The 21,684-nt window shown below is 36.9% G+C and overlaps 1 protein-coding gene and 1 non-coding gene across 2 annotated transcripts in view; both read right to left on the bottom strand.

The window, feature by feature from the left end:
• The window catches only part of LOC126174744 (nuclear hormone receptor HR96), a 47,191-nt gene extending 29,803 nt beyond the window's left edge, over positions 1-17,388 (bottom strand). The window contains exons 1-7 of the mRNA XM_049921064.1: positions 17,301-17,388; positions 17,006-17,186; positions 16,629-16,807; positions 15,513-16,369; positions 15,165-15,402; positions 9,653-9,859; positions 1,392-1,601 (exon numbers count right to left, since the gene is read on the bottom strand). Of these exons, the coding sequence (XP_049777021.1) occupies positions 1,392-1,601; positions 9,653-9,859; positions 15,165-15,402; positions 15,513-16,369; positions 16,629-16,790 (1,674 nt within the window). The 5' untranslated portion in view covers positions 16,791-16,807; positions 17,006-17,186; positions 17,301-17,388. The remainder of the gene's footprint in view (positions 1-1,391; positions 1,602-9,652; positions 9,860-15,164; positions 15,403-15,512; positions 16,370-16,628; positions 16,808-17,005; positions 17,187-17,300) is intronic.
• Positions 12,471-12,545, bottom strand: Trnas-cga (transfer RNA serine (anticodon CGA)). Its single transcript has one exon. It is a non-coding gene; the product is annotated as a tRNA-Ser (tRNA).
• Positions 17,389-21,684: the final 4,296 nt, after the last annotated feature.

Here is a 21,684-nt window from a genome sequence, read left to right as displayed (position 1 = left end):
CCTGAGGATGCTTAATGTGTACTAAAACTGGCAGCCATTACATAAAATAAATATAATGTGACTAAAGAGTAAAACAAATACTTTTTATCTCACATTCCTAAATTGTTGTGTTGAATGGCCAAAGGACAAATTAAGAAATACAAGGGAATGAAAACTTACACCAAATAAAAATACAAGAACATATTATACATAAAGCCTCGTACAATGCTTTACCACAAATATATTACTTCTCCAATTCATGAAAGATGAACTATTAATTTATACAGGCCGACTTTATAATTTGCCTCATTATAGAAACATTGCCATAAATTTCTGGAAAATTGTGTTAATTTTAAACTACTACCCTATCTATAAGCTGCAATTTTGTGTAAGTGAATTACAGTACTCATTTTCAAGATGTCTGTACATTAAACATGTGATTATTGAGTGTTGTGTTATGAGCTGAATAAGACAATTAACTATTCACTCCTTCTATGCCCATCACAGTTTTTATGTCTTCAAGTCTACCATCTATTGTCGATTATATTAATTTTGTAATTTCCTACAGGGATCTTGAAGGTGAATAAATGCTGCAGTACATGCAGGATGCTAACATTTTCATGTTTTCTTTGCTGTGTGTATCCTTACAGAGGTGCTAACAAAAAAAGCATATGCACTTCAACGAACAGCAATAATCAGCTTTACTCGATCACTGAAGTCAGAAAACTGGCAATAATTAAGATTTTAAGATTATAACAGTTGCTAGCACTGTCAATTTTACATACAATTTGCATCAAATTTACTAAGACTTAATTTAATCATTTCCCTCATTATGTAATTATTTTCAATGAGGTACTTCGAAAGTGCCATAAGAGCAAACTGGTATGATAATACAGAAAAATTGATGGTTGCAGACAGTGGAGACATTAAAAAAAGGAAGTTTGGACAACAGCACACATGTCACAATATCCACTTTACATTTTCACTAGTCTGTTAATAAAAACCATTGAGGATGCCTCAAAAATAAAAGAAACAAAACATGTACAGCAGAAAAGAGAGCTTTATATACTTTGAAGATAATAAAAAAATAGTTTATGAAATTCTGTTAGAATCCTTACACCAAGAATTTCAACTTTCAGGAGAATCTGATGGGAAGTAAGGTAGATTAGGGTTTAATGTCATATAAATGATGAAGTGATTTGTGGTGTACAGAAATATGGATGGAAGTTTGCGATGTCTCTTCCAAAACAATTATCCCAGCATTCACCTTAACTTTTTATTTCCAGAAACCCTGGAAAACTGGGATCTGGTTGAGTTGATATGGATTTGAATCCCTGGCCTCCAAAATGCAATACCAGTGTCTTAACCCCTGCATCACCTCATCTGTTCTAAGAAAACAAGTCTTACTATACCTGTTCCAGTCGGATAACATCATCATGAACAACCCTTGGCCGGTCAGGTGTGAACAGTGTAATTGCACTCAAAATAAGCATTATATTTTCATCTGTGCGCCATTCTGGGTCAAATGTTCGAAGAAATCTCTGATGCTCCTCATATATGTTTCCATTTGCTTCTTTCAGCACATCAACTTTAACATTAAAAGCCTCTTTTGAGTGTGGTATCTGCAAACCAAATTAAAATATATCTGTTAAATTAAATTAATTATTTAAATTACATAATTTGTGAAATTCTTTTTACAAATACCTGTCTCATAATATTTCTATTTTCAAAACTGCATACAGAGAACATACACAATGGTTCATGAGACATTGAAGATACTGGGTGATCAAAAAGTCAGTATAAATTTGAAAACTTAATAAACCACGGAATAATGTAGACAGAGAGGTAAAAATTGACACACATGCTTGGAATGGCATGGGGTTTAATATCTCTTGCGCGCATCGTTTGGTGTGCTCAAGCCGCCACTTTCATCATGCTTGGCCTCCCAGGTCCCCAGACCTCAGTCCGTGCAATTATTGGCTTTGGAGTTACCTGAAGTCACAAGTGTATCATGATCATCTCTAGGGATGCTGAAAGACAACATCTGCCCATGCCTCACCATAACTCCGGACATGCTTTACAGTGCTGCTCACAACATTATTCCTCGACTACAGCTATTGTTGAGGAATGATGGTGGACATATTGACCATTTCCTGTAAAGAACATTATCTTTGCTTTGTCTTACTTTGTTATGCTAATTATTGCTATTCTGATCAGATGAAGCGCCATCTGTAGGACATTTTTTGAACGTTTGTACTTTTTTTGGTTCTAATAAAACCTCATGTCATTCCAAGCATGTGTGTCAATTTGTACCTCTCTGTCAACATTATTCCGTGATTTATTCAGTTTTCAAATTTATACTGACTTTTTGATCACCCAGTATATTAAACAATACATTGTCCGTAACTGAAACAAAAGAATGGTGAAAATATTGCCATCACTATGTTACTCATGTGTAGATTTCTATTGCTGTATCTCTGAAACTCAAAATTTTGGCTGTGATGTTTTGCTACATATGAAATACACAGGTTTCCCAAAAGCACTAACAATGTTTTGCATCTTGTGGTTGCTTCTGCACAGATTTTTTTTCATCATCAGTCTTCTCACTGTTCTGATGTGGCCTGCCACAAATTCCTCTCTTGTGCCAACCTCGAGGTCTCAGAGTAGCACCTGCAATGTACGTCCTCAATTATTTCCTGGATGTATTCCAATCTCTGTCTTCCTCTACAGTTTTTACCCTCCACAGCTCCCTCTATGCCACTGAAGTTATTCTGTGATGTCTTAAAAAAGATGGCCTATCTTCTGTCCCTTCTTGTCAGTGTTTTCAATATCTGAAAATGCATATTACTCACAGATAACTATCAACTTCTGAACTACAGTGTTTACTAAAATTATAGAAGTTATTGCGAACATCAATATAAAAGAATTAGTAGCAGAAGATGGACTCAGAATTTCCTCATTATATATTTCAGAGAGAAAAGAAAGAATCTGAAAGATTTGCAAATTTAAAAACTGTGCAACAAGTATACCAATCTAAAACTATGCGGGTAACTTATTTTCTCCCTTCACAGTATCTTGGGGCTTCCTTTTTTAGCAATGCACAACACTACTTGTAACTTTTCCAATGTGCATCAGCATGAGTACAAGTCTCCATATTTTACTCTGAAATTATCAGCTGTTGTTGTTGTCGTCGTCGTCGTCTTCAGTCCTGACACTGGTTTGATGCAGCTCTCCATGCTACTCTATCCTGTGCAAGATTCTTGATCTCCCAGTAATTACTGCAACCTACATCCTTCTGAATCTGCTTAGTGTATTCACCTCTTGGTCTCCCTCTATGATTTTTACCCTCCACTCTATCCTCCAAAGCTAAATTTGTGATCCCTTGATGCCTCAGACCATGTCCTACCAACCAGTCCCTTCTTCTTGTCAAGTTTTGCCACAAACTCCTCTTCCTCCCATTTCTTATCAATATCTCCTCATTAGTTATGTGATCTAACAATCTAATCTTCAGCATTCTTCTGTAGCACCACATTTCAAAAGCTTCTATTCTCTTTTTGTCCAAACTATTGATCGTCCATGTTACACTTTTCTTTTGTTTCCTTTACTGCTTGCTCAATATACAGATTGAATAACATCGGGGAGATGCTACAACCCTATCTCACTCCCTTCCCAACCGCTGGCTTCCCTTTCATGCCCCTCGACTATTATAACTGCCATCTGGTTTCTGTACAAATTGTAAATATCCTTTCGCTCCCTGTATTTTACCCCTGCCACCTTTAGAATTTGAAAGAGAGTATTCCAGTCAACATTGCCAAAAGCTTTCTCTAAGTCTACAAATGCTAGAAAAGTTGGTTTGACTTTCCTTAATCTATTTTCTAAGATAAGTCGTAGGGTCAGTATTGCCTCACGTGTTCCAACATTTCTACGGAATCCAAACTGATCTTCACAGAGGTCGGCTTCTACCAGTTTTTCCATTCGTCTGTAAATAATTTGCATTAGTATTTTGCAGATGTAACTTATTAAACTGATAGTTCGGTAATTTTCACATCTGTCAACACCTGCTTTCTTTGGGATTGGAATTATTATATTCTTCTTGAAGTCTGAGGGTATTCGCCTGTCTCATACATCTTGCTCACCAGATGGTAGAGTTTTGTCAGGACTGGCTCTCCCAAGGCCGTCAGTAGTTCCAATGGAATGTTGTCTACTCCCGAAGCCTTGTTTCGACTCAGGTCTTTCAGTGCTCAGTCAAACTCTTCACACAGTATCATAACTCCCATTTCATCTTCATCTACATCCTCTTCCATTTCCATAATATTGTCCTCAATTACATCGCCCTTGTATAGACCCTCTATATACTCCTTCCACCTTTCTCCTTTCCCTTGTTTGCTGAGAACTGGGTTCCCATCTGAGCTCTTGATATTCATACAAGCAGCTCTCTTTTCTCCAAAGGTCTCTTTAATTTTTCTGTAGGCAGTATCTATCTTACCCCTAGTGAGATAAGCCTCTACATCCTAACATTTGTCCTCTAGCCATCTCTGCTTAGCCGTTTTGCACTTCCTGTCGACCTCATTTTTGAGATGTTTGTATTCCTTTTTGCCTGCTTCATTTATTGCATTTTTATATTTTCTCCTTTCATCAATTAAATTCAATATTTCTTCTGTTACCCAAGGATTTCTACTAGCCCTCGTCTTTTTACCTACTTGATCCTCTGCTGCCTTCACTACTTTATCCCTCAGAGCTACCCATTCTTCTTCTACTGTATTTCTTTCCCCCATTCCTGTCAATTGTTCCCTTATGCTCTCCCTGTAACTCTGTATAACCTCTGGTTTAGTCAGTTTATCCAGGTCCCATCTCCTTAAATTCCCACCTTTTAGCAGTTTCTTCAGTTTTAATCTACAGTTCATAACCAATAGATTGTGCCCCTGGAAATGTCTTACAATTTAAAACCTGGTTCCTAAATCTCTGTCTTACCATTATATAATCTATCTGATACCTGTTAGTATCTCCAGGCTTCTTCCATGTATACAGCCTTCTTTTATGATTTTTGAACCAAGTGTTAGCTATGATTAAGTAATGCTCTGTGCAAAATTCTACCAGACGGCTTCCTCTTTCATTTCTTAGCCCCAATCTATATTCACCTACTATGATTCTTTCTCACCCTTTTCCTACTCTCGAATTCCAGTCACCTATGACTATTAAATTTTCGTCTCCCTTCACTACCTGAATAATTATCAGCTAAAATGTTCTAAATTAGTATTAAGCTGGAAGTCCAGTCCCTTCTAATTGGCTATAACCATGAAAAGTAATAATGTGTATAACAGATCCTATTAATACACAGTTTAGGATCTTCCATGATAGGTATAAAAATGACTAAGGGATTGGGATCTCTGCACAACTGAATGGTGAACACAAATTTTACTATAGTCAAAAACTTGGCACATTCACTGCCATTCCTTCACTGTTCTTTCGACTGTTACCTTTCCAAAACCGATCAATTTTTCTTTCATAATCAGAACTCACTCACATTATGTCATGAATACAAAAGCATTATCTCCAGAAGATGAATCCAGATAGACATATGTATCAATAAATATGGAGACAATTTCACTTTCCCTACAAAATCTTGATCTCTACCTACTGCTGCCCTCAGTAACATGATGATAATCATTTACAGCATGTGCCTTAAGGTATGATTTTCTTCCTCCTTTCTCATTATTTAATTGACCAAGGAGGAAACATAAAAAGGCAACAAATGAAGCAGACAAATGAGAATAAAGCTACATAAAAAAAGAGATAGACAGTACCAAGCAAATAAGGGTAAGGTGGGAACAATATATAGAAGGGCTATACAGCACACATGAACTTTAAGCCAATATTATAGGAAAGGAACAAGGAGCAACTGAAAATGAGATGGGAGATATGGTACTGGGAGAATAATTTGAAGAGCACTGAAAGACCTACACAGAAACAAGGTCCCTGGAATAGATGACATTCGCCCAGAATTATTGAGTACCTTGAGAGAGGTATTCCAACTGTTGTGCAAGATATATGGGACACGTAAAATACCCTTACACTTCAAGAGTTAGACAGTCTCATGTTCCATGGATCATTTTCCACAATAAATCGTAATGATGTGAAATGAGTCATTTTAAATTCACATCGCAAATTAATTTGTAAATATGGCTACATGTTGAACATTCATAAGATGTTTTTTTTATTTTTTATTTACAGTTGTGAGTTAGTAAATTCTACTCACCATCTTTTACACATTACAATAGCAGAAATTCTCCTTTGCAACAGGAGTTGTCACAGAGAACCTTTGTTTTCAAATTTTACTTGCTGTCTGCCCAAGATTTTATATCACTGGGTACGTGATAAAAAATTTTAGTTGCAGCATTGTGCACCTCTTCTTGCGACAACATTAATGTGGAGTAATGAAAGTCTTTTTCCCTTCTGGCATTGTAATTATGTACATTACTGTTCATTTTGAATTGTGGTGGATTATTTACAGCAAACTTCAAGATGGAATAAATATACTGTGAAGCACTAGTCAGAATGCCAAACTCTTTAAACAGTTGTTTACAACATTATCAAGCATGAGCACCACATATTATTTCTTACAGTGCTTTTCTGCATGGACTTTGAACAGAGTGCTTCCTGATGAATGAGAATTTCTCTATCAGAGCATCTGTGAATAGGAGATTTTTATAAGAAAGAGGTAGAGCACTGTGAAACAGTTATAACTGGTGCATTCTCACCACATCTACTTGTAGTATTTCATAACCCTTTGATAGCATAATTTACGGGAATAAGTGTTTGAACAAGCTGTGTATGTTATACGTATTACTCTGTTTCATTAAAAGTACAAAAAGACTGACATTAAGTTCAAACATCAAGTTCAATAATCACGCAGCAGAACACATATACGACATTCTCTCTATGTGAATTGTATGCAACACTGCTGGACAGACCAGCAGAAAGTACAGTTTTTATTATTTCGTTTGGCATCAAGGATACATTACTTGAATTGAACAGCAATGATGTTACTGGTAACACAATATGCATATACTACAAATAAAATAGATTACATTCATTTATGGTAATAAAAGTCTTAGATTAGATCAATAAATCAATAATATACATATGGATAAAAACACTAGGATGCGTTTCATGTAAAAGAGAAAATGTGGTTTTTATAAACAGTAATATTGACAAACAGAGCTTCAAGTTGTAATAAAAACTATAGGTTAATATCTAAAGTATCCAGCCAGGAGATTGCTTCCTCAGAGACCTCATGTATGCTGGACAGAGTTCCAGCATATTTCCGTAGGGGACACTCTGTGACTATGTGGTGTATTGTTTGTCACTGGTGTCCGCAGTCACACTTGGCACTTTCAGCGATTCCCCACTTATGCTTCAAGTCCTGGCATCTTCCGTGCTTGGTGCGTATGCAATTTAGGGTGGTCCACGACCTCCTAGGTAGGTGGAATCAAGGAGGGACTCGCGTAGGATCAGCAATGAGACCTGCAGAATCGGGATTGGCTGCGAACCATTCTTCCCGCCATGCTGTTTCTAGTTGGAATCCTTCAGAAGTAAGCCTTTTTCCAAGTCTCCAGGAGGGTTTCCTGGACTTAAGACGTTGCCTTTGAGTGGCATCACAGTCCTGGTGTAGCAGTAACTCGGGATTCTTGGAGCATTTCTCCCATTCCCTTTTCAACGCTGCTTGACGTCGTAACTTTGGTGGTGCAATATTATACAGAACAGGTAGCCATTCTGTGGGTGTGGATTTTATTGTCCCGGATACGCTTCTCATGGCTACATTCAGCTGCGTGTCTACCATGGCTGTATGAGCGCTGTTCAGCCATACTGGGCTGCAATATTCCCTAACAGAGTATACAAGTGAGAGGGCAGTTGTTTTGAGTACTGGTGCCTTAGCTCCCCAGCTTGTTCCAGAGAGTTTGTGTAATATATTGTTTCTGGTTCTCATTTTTAAAGCTGTTTCAGTTAGGTGTTTTCTATATGTTAGCGAACGATCCAAGGTCACGCCGAGATATTTTGGGAATGGGTTATATAACAGCAACTGATTTTTAAAGGAAATTTGCAGTTTATAGCGAGCATGCCTATTATTCAGATGGAAGGTGGAGGATTCAGTTTTATTTCTGTTTACTTTGAGTCGCCATCCATTAAAAAATTCATCTAGAAACAAAGGAGACTAGCCTCCAAGTGGTGTACCCCGGGCAACGTAACTAAGTTACGGCTAAATAGTCTACAGATATAGGCTGCTGGACCTCTGGTGGTTGTAAATTACCTTAGGATATCCCAGCTGTTAGAGGATACATAGCAATGAAGGAAGTACAGTGTTTGTACAGATACAATCTTCTTTCTTTTGTGTCTTTCATAACTTAAATATGTCATATATTTTATGAATAATGATTCTTGATTTAACAGTGCCTCTCCATTAATCAGTTACAATAAAATCAGTTTATGCATGTCCTATTTAGTTTTCCCACCTTACACTTTGTGCAATTCAGAAAATGTGTTAAATATTTGTTGCCTAAAGCAGTTTAGGGAAAACGAAGAAAAACCTACTTTTGAATGGTTGGATGGGGATTTGAACCACCTGTCTTTTCAAATTTGAGTCGTGTCTTTGATGAAGACACTGAACATCTAACTTGCTGTTTCATTGAACAATGAAGTTTCAACAAGATTTTCAATGCAGAGTATATGTAATAATAATGTTTTGGTATGGTAAACTTCCTGGCAGATTAAAACTATGTGCCAGACCGAGACCCTAACTCAAGAGCTTTGTCCTTCATAGGCCAGTGCTCTACCAACTGAGCTACCCAAATATGATTCATGACCCACCTCACTTTACTTTGCCAGTACTTCAACTCTTACCTTCCAAACTTCACAGAAGTTCTGCAAAACCTGTGGGTCTAGCACCCCTGGAAGAAAGGATATAGCAGAGATATGGCTTAGCCACAGCCTGGGGGATGTTTCCAGATTGAAATTTTCACCCTGCAGCAGACTGTGCGCTGATATGAAACTAAAACTGTAAGCTGGAACGAGACTCAAACTCAAGACCTTTGCCTTTCACGGGCAAGTGCTCTAGCAACTGCGTTACCCAAGCATGACTCACAACCAATCCTCACAATTTTACTTCCATCACTACCTCTGTTGGTAGAGCACTTGCTCATGAAAGGCAAAGGTCCGGAATTCAAGTCTCGGTCCAGCACACAGTTTCAAACTGCCAGGCAAAGGTCCGGAATTCAAGTCTCGGTCCAGCACACAGTTTCAATCTGCCAGGAAGTTTCATATCAGTGCACATGTTTTGGTATGTGTTCTCAAATAACTCTTTAAGAAAAAACACTGCAATAAACCTGTTATTCTGGAGTAAGATGCACTTAAAGAAATTGAAAATATTTAATACTCGAGAAAGGAAGAAGAAGCAATATATGATCTGCTAAACATAGCTGACAGAGGTACCATGCACATTTGTTTACTTTTGGCACATCTAAATGTAACTGTACCAGTTACATGCTTGTAAATTCAAATTTTAACCTGTAGCCTGTTTAAGATAACCGTCTTTTTGTAATCTAATGCTACAATAGATATCAATTGTCTATGTAAAAATATGTTTTATGGATTCCTACTAACTTAAGAAAGTACTTACCTTCCAAATATGATTGTCTGGATCATAAGACATGGCACTACGTAGCATTAGTATTTCTGTGCAGCCTCCTTTCAGCAGAGCCACTTGATCTTCCTGACACATATTTTTAAATGCATTTATTTTCTTTGCCGTTTTTATCAGTCGACGTATGGCAACAGCAGTTAAATTTATCACATCAAGTAAAACTGGGGCTTCATTCACACTGGCCTTTAAAATAACAGAGAATGTTTAGTTGTACTCTCTCCACATGGCAGTGACTAAATTTCAGCATCTTTGAAATGCCATAATATTAAATAAAAGTAAAAATACTGAATTTGATATTGCTAAATTGTTTTAATACAGCAGACCATAATATCATTCCTCCCTCCAATCATTGTACAAATTTCGAAATTGAAAATTGACAATGGTGATAGCAGAATAACAAATCAACTAAAATTTTTCAAAAGTGGAAAAGCATCTGGATCGGATGAAATACCTATATGATCATACAGAGATTACATGAAAGAACTTGCTCCCTTTCTAGCAGTAGTTTGTTGTAAGTAGCTGGAATACTAAAGGATACCTAGCAACTGGAAAAAAAATCACACCATTCCCATTTTCAAGAGGATCATAGGTCATACACATACAGTTAAAGACATGTAGCACTGAGGTGTGACTTGTTAAATTATGGAACATGTTCTATGCTCACATAATATGACATTTTTGAAGAATGAAAATCTTGTGCAAATCCACATGAATTCTGCAATGGATTCTGCAAACTGTGATAACTGTGCAACTCGGCTCAAATTGCTTGTCAATGAGGTCCAAAGTGCCATAGGCAAAGATGCCCAGGTTGTGTTGTGTTGTGTTGTATTCCTCAAATTCTAAAAGGCATTCAGTATAGTTTTGCACTGTTGTTTAGTGAACAAAATACAAGCGTACCTAGTATAACCAGATTTGTGATCGATAGATGTAATTTCTGTGGTACCCCAAGGGAAAGTTACAGGACCATTACCGTTTCGAAAATATATAAATGATCTAGTGCATAATTTTGGAAGCTCCATGAGGCTTTTTGTAGATGATCCTGCTGTCTACAGGTAGGGTAAAACAATAGACGATTTTACCAAAATGCAGGAAGATCTTTGGAAGATTGATCACTGGTGCGGCAACTGGCAGTTAACCCTGAAACATAAATAAATATAACATACTGCACGTAAATAGATGAAGAAATCCAATGTCACTAAATAACATTATTGGCAACAAATCACTGTTAACAGTCATTAACTGTAAAATACATAGACATAACCACCTGGAGTCACCTAAAGTGGAATGACCCTACAAAACAAATTGTAGGAAAAGCAAATACCATGCTCAGATTTAACTGGAAGAATGTAATTCATCCATGAAAGAAGTGTCATACAAAGCAGTTGCCCGATGTGTTCTTGAGTACTGCTTATCAGTCGGGGACTTTCACCAGGTTAAGTTAATAGAGGAGGCAGAGAAACTCAAACAGAGAATGGTGCATTTTCTCAGATCAACAAAGTCCAGTATCAGATGCTACAAGAGACGTGTTGCACATCACAGATAAGAGGTTCATTACTGACATTCCGAGAAAGCATTTTCAAGAAAAAGGCAGGCAACATATCACTTCTGCCCACAATTTCTTACAACATGACAACAATGAGAAAAATCAGAGAAATTACAGATCATAGTAACTGTTCTTCCCACACATCATCTGAGAATGGTGTAAGCAAGAGGAGCACAGATAGTGGCACCAGAAGTACCTTCCACCACAGACCGTATGGTGGTTTGCGGAGTACAGATGCAGGGGTTTCCTTTTAAATCTATAAATCAGAAGCACTTTCCACAAAATTAAGGAATAGAAAGCACAAATTGGGCAAAGCACAAATTCAATGATGATCCAACATGAAATTGTTTGTGATGTTACACTGACTTCTGTTCCACTTTATCAGCTCTCCATTCTCAAAGAAACTGTTCTCTCAGCAGTGATATACACTTAGGAAAACATTTGAAGCAACCTTCTCTTTTATTACATGAGAAAGAAGAAAACTTGCTTCTGGCTCCAGCCACAAATCACTGTCCATTTGACACTTCAGATTACAAAATATTTCTTTTACACAGGAAAATAAATCGGGCAATTTTAACTGAACTATTTAATTGTCAACCCTGGTTTCACTCTCTGTTCTCAAAGTGTGCACAGATAGCATACAAGCCCCATTAACAAATATAATAAACAAGCTCTTTAATGCATTACTTTTCCAGAGTACCTAAAGCACACACAAGTTGTGCCCTTACTAAAGAAAGTGGAGAGTATTGAAAACTAACACCAGTTTCACTACTGCTTACATTCTCAAAAACAACTGAATAGGTTGTTGAAGGTAGACTAATGAGTTACACAGATAAACATAATCTTTTTAATGAAGCAAAGCTTGGTTCCTGAAGTGGGAGGAATACAATATCACTATTACATAGTTCACAAAAGGTCATAACAACAATGACTATGTGTTACAGCCTTGTTCTTAGACTTGTCCAAGGCTGCTACGTGTCAGAGGAATAGCAAGCACGTAATTTTTAGTAAGTCAACTGTCAGACAATAAACATATAAAAATAGGTCTTCCTCAGGGTACTGTTTTGGGTGTAGTTCTGTTTTTAACATGTATCACTTATTTTCCAGACAGTATAAGATATGAAGAAAAAGTTTTCTTTGCTGATGGCAGCAATGTCACATTCATTGATAAAACATCAGAACTCCTGAATGAGATTTCCACTCTGCAGCAGAGTGTGTGCTGATATGAAACTTCCTGGCAGATTAAAACAGTGTGCCGGACCGAGACTCGAACTCGGGACCTTTGCCTTTCGAGGGCAAGTGCTCTACCAACTGAGCTACCCAGTCACGACTCGCACCCCATCCTCACAGCACACAATCCACTGCAGAGTGGAAATCCCATTCTGGAAACATTCCCAAGGCTGTGGCTAAGCCATGTCTCCGCAATATCCTTTCTTTCAGGAGCGCTAGTTCTGCAAGGTTCGCAGGAGAGCTTCTGTTAAGTTTGGAAGGTAGGAGACGAGGTACTGGCAGAATTAAAGCTGTGAGGATGGGGCGTGAGTCGTGCTTGGGTAGCTCAGTTGGTAGAGCACTTGCCTGCGAAAGGTAAAGGTCCCGAGTTCGAGTCTCGGTCCGGCACACTGTTTTAATCTGCCAGGAACTCTCATCAGAATTCCTGTTAAAGGAAGCCAATAGATAACTCTCAAGGACATGGACAGTGTGTGATAAATAATTATTAACACTGAACATAAAAAAAAAAAAAAAAAAAAAAAAAAAAAAAAAAAAAAACGCACAGCATGTACTTCAGCTTAAAGAAGGAACAAAGTTGTCGCTTGGCACAAGTGATAAATTTATAGATTGAGCAACACAATTTTTAGGAATGAATACTGATTGTGAGTTAACATGGAATAAATGCACAAATATTCTGGCAAGAGGAACCTAATCAGCATGTTTTTCTCATAAGGTTCTAGTATATGTTTGCAACAGCCAATGTCATGTGGTGACATACTATTGCTTCATACACTAAATTCTAAGCAATGGGATTCTTTTCTGGGGAGTGAAGACACAAAATATGGATACAATGTTTACACTGCAGAAAAGAGCCATACGAATAAGAACTAGAAGGGTATTAATTGCCAGGCACATTGTAAAGAACTGTTTAAAAAACTGGTTATCTTTACAGCACCAAGTGAGTTGTACATATCGGGGAAAACATTATTAAGTACTTCACTAATAATTCTGTACATAATCACTGACTAGAGCCAGTTTGGATTGACAGTTAGCAGGGAAAAACAACCAAAAAGCTCTAAACAGCATTTTCTATGAGGGAACAAAATTGTATTGTAAATTGCTTGAGGAGATGGAAGAAATTACTAAAACACATTGCTCACAATTAATGCATACCACACAATCAAGGACAGCTTAGAGGATTCAGAATAGTGGTTAATAATGTAAGGGGATGACTACAACACCTTATCACACGACATTAGTGTGGGGCTTTTGCAAGAGTATCATGTCCAAACATCTATAGTGCATGATAATAATATCGTATCATTCTTCCGAATTCAACATCTCACTGATCATGAGGGTATGCTAGCTCAGTTTTCCAGGGAGACTGAAACAAGGACATGGTGATGTGCATGACACATGATAGCATGTTGTGATCCTGGAATCAATTTTATGATCATATTGAAAGGAGTGCAAAGAGGCATAGCAGCACTTTTGGTCCGGAAGTCGGCAGCAGGTGCCTGCAGTGTGTGCAATGACAGTGTAGCGATTATTTTGTCTCGGGCTTGCGGCATGATGGATGTCTTGTAATGATACTGTAATAATAGTGTTGCACCAAAATGATTTTTGTGAAAGGAAAAATTGTTTAAGGCAGTGACATCAAGTAAATAAAATAAGATAATTTTCCATCCACCATCTCAGATTTGGGTGAAACTTGGCTTATTTATTTTTCCCTACAGATATAAGTAACCATACCGAATTTTAACATTTTATCCCTCTCCATTTTAATTTTATGATCTGTTAAAGCTTGAAAGTTATGACACTTTTACTGCAATGTTACAAAATGACACTGCCAACACTTTAAAATAAATTGCAGTATTTTGATCATCCAGTCTCTGGAGTATTTGGGGATTAAGTACCTACTCTGAAGTATAATGAATAAACAGATTCATCTAACATCTTTGAGTAAACCCGCCAAGGCACAAAAAAACATACTTATTAATTTGATATTTACTTTGGGAAAAAATAAAATAAAAAATAAGCACTTTAGCATTACACTGAACATCACGTAAAGGAAATGGTTTGGTCCCAGTAATACATTTTTTTTCAAAATAATTCTCTAAGCTTCGACTATCTCATGGGAAAATAAAATTAGGTCTTTTGGTTCCTTTGGAATATTTTTCCTGCTACACTGGATATTTTAAATCTTTTTTTAGTCATCTCCAAAATCTATTATTGTTCACTCAACTGTAAAATCCAATTTTTGAGAATTTTTAGTAATTGTTTCGGTGTAATTCAAACATCTACATTTTCTGGTCTCCTTTCATTATGTGGATGAAGATAAAGCAATAATTGTTTGCAGTAAATTGTTGCAACAGTATCTGAAGCACCGATTGGTTTACTTTGTAGGCTTTGATATTTAATTTTGATTATCTTATTTCCAAGTGTGCAAAACCCCACCAATAACATACAAACACATAAGTAAAATCTTAATTTTAAGAAGTTAGTCACCTGTTGTGGAACAAGATATTGAACAAATATCAGAATGTTATTGATGTCTGTGAAGTCATCTTTATGTGTAAGTAACAGTTATTAAACAGGTGCTTCCATCTTTTACAGGCAGCAGAAAATTCCATGTGAAATACCAAAGGTACTAACATGCTTGCAGTAATAAAACAACAAAAAATACTTGTAGAATTTATGTAAGTTACTTGGTGATACAAAAAACTTCAAACTAACCTTAAATCGGCAATCATCTCCCACCAGAGCAGAAATATCATCATCCAGTGGATCATGCAGTGCCTTGTTGGCAACTATGAGCTCATTTAGCTTGGCTCTTTCAGCATCATTAAGTTCACGAGAATTTTGGTGGGTCTTTGCCAGTGAACTATAGGCTTCAAATTCCAATTTAATCGCTTCACTGAGTATTGATGCATATGAATTTGAGGATGGATAAGAATTTGGGATACCTGGTACTCTGAAATATAGAGTTTTCAACTGAATTACATGACTGCTTAGAACGCTAAAAAGAACTACTTACTTAACACTAAAATTGTCAATATTTGTTTTAGGTACAAGAAATATTACCTCTGTACATCCTGTAAGATTTCTTTAGCAGCTTCTGATATTGATGAGGCTCCACTCGCTTTCCAGATTTTTTCATGTTCACGGTAATGATCTTGTTCTCGATCTCTCCACTCACCCGACTCACGTCTCTTCACATTTTCGCTGTTTGGTGTAACTGTGGTTGGAGCGGAAGCTGCATATTGTTTTGACAGTAGTTCATCCACCTTGTGGTTATTTATAAGAGAGGATAACAATGGCATTTCCTTATTTCTTCCAATATTTTTCAAAGAGTTTTTGTACACTGCTTGTGATGACGAAAGTCTGTGAGATTGAGGGGACTGATGCACTACACCACTATTGCTATCTGCATGTCTGCTCTCTGAGTCACAAAGCATGTCAGGTGTTCTTGAACCATTAATAGTAGTATTTTCTGGAGGTGATGTGGGGCTAGATGCACTTGTTGCTGAACTTGGGGATGGATAAGGTTCAGCTACATGCTGGCTCCTCAAAGGTGAAAGTTGTAGCCTCTCATCAGATGGGCTGCCAATCCACATCTTTGCGGGAGGTGGGCTTCCCTCAGGTCCACCGTCTTTCGAATGCGACGAACTCTCTGGAGACAGCAGTGACACACCATGATCAACATACTCGAACGAGTCTTGAGAAGGTTCTGGTTTGAATTTATTTTGATTTGAGGTGAATGGACGTTTCCGGGCTCTATTTTGTTCTATCTTCTGTCGTTTCATTACTTTATCTTCCTCTGACATTATATAATCTTTCCTCATTCCAACTGCAAAACATTTCTTTAATCTACAGCGCTGACAGAACCTTCTTGTGACTATTGTTATTTCGCAGTTCTCATTAAAGGGGCATCTAAATTCCTGAAAATGAGTGGCAATGAAATTTCTATTTATGTAGCATTATAATTTACTATTCTATACATCGAATTTTGCAGATACATTACGTTATTCGCTCTGTTTACATGATAATCACATTACGCTTTGCAACACAGACCTAAGAAGCATTAACTATTTTTTCTGTACTTACAGTCATTTATTATACACGGATACTGACATAGGCTTCATACTGTGTTACAGTAGTTGTACTACATAGCAATAAAGGAATGACTCGCTAATTTACCTTATTTTTCGGAGCGTTTCTCCTGAAAAATGCTTTGCACGATTCACAGGTAACTGCACCAAAATTGTATCCTAAGGCTTTGTCACCACAAACACCGCAAATCTTTGTATCAGACTTCGTTGTAGCATTTTCTATGGCTACTTCTTTCGGTTCAGTAGCCATTGGGATGGTCTGTAAAACTACATAGACAAAGACCACATATCAATTAATGGAACATCAAACAATGTCTCCATAATTGTACATTAAACTGGTTAACAATACGTGTACAAATCATCATAGTGAAAATTAACAGTAGGTGATTAGTAACAATTAGCACTGTGTTAGCAAATAACGTACAAATCTTGGGCAACGCGCTATTTACACTTAAATATACTTACGTGAAACACGGTGGCACAGAAAACCCGCTTCAGTTACGCCCCCGTGACGTAGTGACACATTATTCCATCAACAGAAAGCGAACGCTTCTGGGCCTCTTCACTGTCACTTTATCAGCTGCCTGCGTTCGCCATGTTACTGACGCATAATAAACACAAGCAGGTTCAAGTTCACACACGGAATCTGAAAATAGGAGTACTCGTTACGTGCAGCATTGGCTGTGGCAGTTCTTACTAACAGTAACATTTATGTGAAATTTGTTTCCACTAGGACATCAGCCTAAAGCCCAATTCATACATTTTACGAGTAAATATCGTGATAACTGTTTCTTTTTATGGGTGGCGTAGTTACGTCACACGGTGACTGGAGTTGCCGACTGCCTATTGCTCATTGAATACTGTTGTACGTGATTGGAGTAAAAATGATTAAAGAAAGAGTGAACGCCTCCTAAAGTAATTATAAACAGGCAGTTACCTTCGGCTGCCATTACATTCATTTTAATGACATACTTTAATTGCAAACGATGAATGAGGCGCATTTCGCGGTGAATGACATAAAGAGTCGAAATCGTTTAATTTACTGAATTTTTCTGACGTACATGAAATGGTTCATATTGCAACCATGTGGTTTCGAAGCAAACGTACCAGAGTTGTTTCAAGCCAGTGCGTTAGCGGTAACAACCCTCAATAGTTTATAAAAATAAGTTAACATTCATAAAACAATTGTATAGAATAACGTTGGTTTTCTTTCTTTTTTCCCCCGCCACGAATTCCTCTCCTGTGCCAATGTGCCAACATCTTCATCTCAGAGTAGCACATGTAGCCTACGTCCTCAATTATGTGCTGGATGTATTCCAATCTCTGTCTTCCTCAACAGTTTTTGCCTTCTACAGCTCTCTCTAGTACCATAGATGTCTTAACAGATGTCTTATAATCCTATCCTTTGTCAGTGTTTTCCACATATTCCTTTCCTCTCCAATTCTCTGTAGAACCTCCTCATTCCTTACCTTAACAGTCCACCTAATTTTCAACATTCGTAAGTAGCATCACGTCTCAGATGCTTCGATTCTCTTCTGTTCTGGTTTTTCCATAGTCCATATTTCACTACCATGCAACGCTGTCCTCCAAACGTACTTTCTTAGAAATTTCTTTCTCAGATTAAGGCCTATGTTTGATACTAATAGACTTCTGCCCATTTTTGCAGTGCTAGTCTGCATTTGATGTCCTCCTTACCCCATCTGTCATGACAATTAATCCTGATATTAAGTTTCTCACTGTTCTCATTTCTGCTACTTCTCATTACTTTCGTCTTTCTTCGATTTTCTCTCAGTCCATACTCTGTACTCATTAGATTGCTCATTCCACTCAGCAGATCATGTAATTCTTCTTCACATTCACTCAGGATAGCAATGTCATCAGTGAATTGTATCACTGGGACAACAGTAGGTAGTGTCATGTGTCTCCTCTCTCCTGTCTCAAGGCAGACTCCAATGGATTCTCAGTCAGGTAACAGCACTAATAGAATGAAAAAGCAAGAGGAAGGCATCTCTTTCTTTCATCAAAACATAAGAGGCCTCTTAAACAAAACAGATCAACTCCTTATTAACATTAGTGAAAAGGACAGTATAAATAATGCCCAGATTTTGTGCCTAACTGAGCACCATGTTACTGATAAATGTGCCTTGCCATCTATAGTAAGTTATACTTTAGTAACATACTACTGTAGGGAAAGTAAAGATAAAGGTGGAGTAGCAATTTATGTTAAGGATAGTGTAGCATACAAAGCTATGGATATTAAGAAATATTGTGTGGAACAACAATTTGAGGCATGTGCCACAGAAATAACAACTAAATTCTACCCAATAATAGTGTTGGCTGTCTACAGGGCTCCTTCAGGTGACATAAAAACTTTTCTGCATTCAATGGAACTCCTACTGTCAAGGTTACTTTCAAAAGCGAAGGATATTGTAGTATTAGGTGATTTCAATATAAACTTTTTGACAGAAAATAAGAATAAAATAGACTTTGAGATTGTGATGACCTTACACCATCTGACATCAGTAATAAACTTCCCAACAAGAATTACATCCGAGTGCCAAACTATGATAGACAACATTTTTTTAGATGTAAATAGACATCAGAATTATATTGTCAGGCAGGTTATAAGTGGGCTTTCAGATCATGATGGACAAATTCTCACTATTTATGACGTTAATCTGTTCAAAAAAGAATTTCCTCGATGGAAATTCATAAGAGTAATTAATGAAGAGGCGAAAGGAACTTTCAACCACAGGTTGCAGCAAATGGATTGGTCTTTAGTATATAGCCATGATGATGTTGATATTAAATTTAACTGTTTTATAAATGAATTCTGTGCTCTTTTTGAAGAAATATTTCCCGAGAAATGGGTCAGAAACAGGGCTTCCAATTCTGTAAGCAAGCCTTGGATTACAAAAGGTATAAAACAATCATGTAAAACCAAAAGGGAAACTTATGCTGCAATAAGATTCTGTAAAGATGTAGAAAAATGGGAACACTATAGAATATACTATAAAATTTTGAAGAAACTAATACAGAAATCAAAAGCCCTTTATTATGAGAAGAAAATAGATAATTCTAATAATAAAATAAAAGCAATTTGGAGCATTGTAAAAAAAGAAACAGGAAGAGATACAACAAGTAAAGAAGATATAAATAATATCAGATATGAAGGTATCCTAGTAGATAACCCCAAAACGGTGGCTGAGATTTTTAATAAACACTTCCTATCAGTAACTCAACAGATTGGTTGCAAGCCCGATGTTGATGAAGCTGTAACTCTTTGTCAAGCCGTATATTCAAACACAATTTCAGAAATGCACTTTAATCCTGTCACTGTAGAAGAAATTCAAAAAATCATCATGTCTCTAAAAAGTACGAATTCTGCAGGGGTTGATAATATATCTAGTAATTTATTGAAATATTCTTGTGTGTGGATAAGGGACATTCTCTGTCATATTTTCAATGCCTCCCTTCAGAAAGGTGTTGTTTCCAGTAGACTTAAGTATGCCATTGTGAAGCCCCTGTACAAAAAGGGTGATAAAGCTGAACTAACTAACTATCGACCTATCTCTTTGCTGACAGCTTTCTCCAAAATTCTAGAAAAGCTAATACATGTAAGAATTACTGATCATCTCATGAAGAACGAAGTTCTCAGTAAGAGCCAGTTTGGCTTTCAAAAGGGCCGTTCAACAGAAGATGCAGTCTACGCACTTGCAAATGAAGTCCTAGAAACTCTTAATGAAAAAATGCTAGCACTTGGTGTCTTCTGTGATTTATCCAAAGCGTTTGACTGCGTTGATCACCAGATTCTCTTGCAAAAAGCAAAATTAGTAGGAATAAGTGGTGTTGCAGGCAATTGGCTACAGTCGTACCTCCAAGACAGAAAACAAAAAGTTGTGTTGAACAGCTCGGGTGGAGTATGTGACACTTCCTCAGATTCTGAATGGAGTTCCATTACATGTGGAGTGCCCCAGGGCTCAATTCTTGGGCCACTATTATTCCTGATTTTTATAAATGATCTACCATCATGTACAAGCCTGCCGTGTAAATTTACATTATTTGCTGATGATACCACAATTTTTATGAGCAGTAGAACAGACAACACTCTTGAGGAACTCATTAATCACATACTCTCAGATATGGTTAATTGGTTCAAGGTGAATGGTCTCTCATTAAATTCCAGTAAGACCAGCTTTATTCAGTTCTGTACAAAAACAGAAAAAGAGAGAGAGATAAGTGTGACATGTGGTAATCAACCAATAGTTAGAATGGAAACAACAAAATTTCTTGGAGTGCACATTGACAAGAAAATGAACTGGTCTTCACATATTATTGATCTCTGTAAGAGGCTTAGCTCTGCTACCTATGCTTTACGGGTTGTCACTACATGTGTTGAACCTAACACTGCAAAAGTGGCACATTATGGCTATTTTCATTGTCTCATTGAGTACGGAATTATTTTTTGGGGCAACCAGCCATTAGCAAGGAAAGTGTTCATTGCACAGAAGCGAGCTTTAAGAATTATATGTGGATTGCGCCCAAGAGACTCTTGTAGAAATAGTTTTCGAAATCTTAAAATATACACAACTACATGCCAATATATTTTTTCTCTCGTGTGTTTTGTTTGTAAAAATATAGATATATTTCAACCAAACAGTAATTATCATGAGCATAACACACGGAGGAAGAATGACATACACAGTGAACTCAGAAATTTGAGCTTGGCACAAAAGGGTGTCCACTACACTGGAGCAAAACTCTTCAAATGCTCTTCCTCCCGAAATAAAGACAAAGATTCATAACAATAGTGAGTTTAAGAAAGCTCTAAAAATATTTTTGCTAGAAAAAGCTTTTTACAGTCTAGATGAATTTTCACTAAATAAATTTTAATATTTTAATACTATATAATACAAGTTGACATAATGCCACTATGAATTTTATTTAACCTGAGCTCTGTAACTGTGTGTGCTCCATATCTGCTTTCTGTAGTGTTTTAATGATTCTAAGAAAATATGTATTTTCTTTTTCTGTATTGCTGCCCAAAGAATTTACTGTATAAATGTTTATATAATTATGTACTCAAATTTCTGTATATGCTATAAGATTATCAGATTGTATTTGTAAAAAACTGACTCGTTCCA

Source organism: Schistocerca cancellata, chromosome 3 (assembly GCF_023864275.1).
Source record: "Schistocerca cancellata isolate TAMUIC-IGC-003103 chromosome 3, iqSchCanc2.1, whole genome shotgun sequence".
In the NCBI taxonomy this organism is placed as follows: domain Eukaryota; kingdom Metazoa; phylum Arthropoda; class Insecta; order Orthoptera; family Acrididae; genus Schistocerca; species Schistocerca cancellata.
The sequence above is the reverse complement of the archived record's forward strand: the minus strand, read 5'-3'. Positions and strand labels throughout refer to the sequence as shown.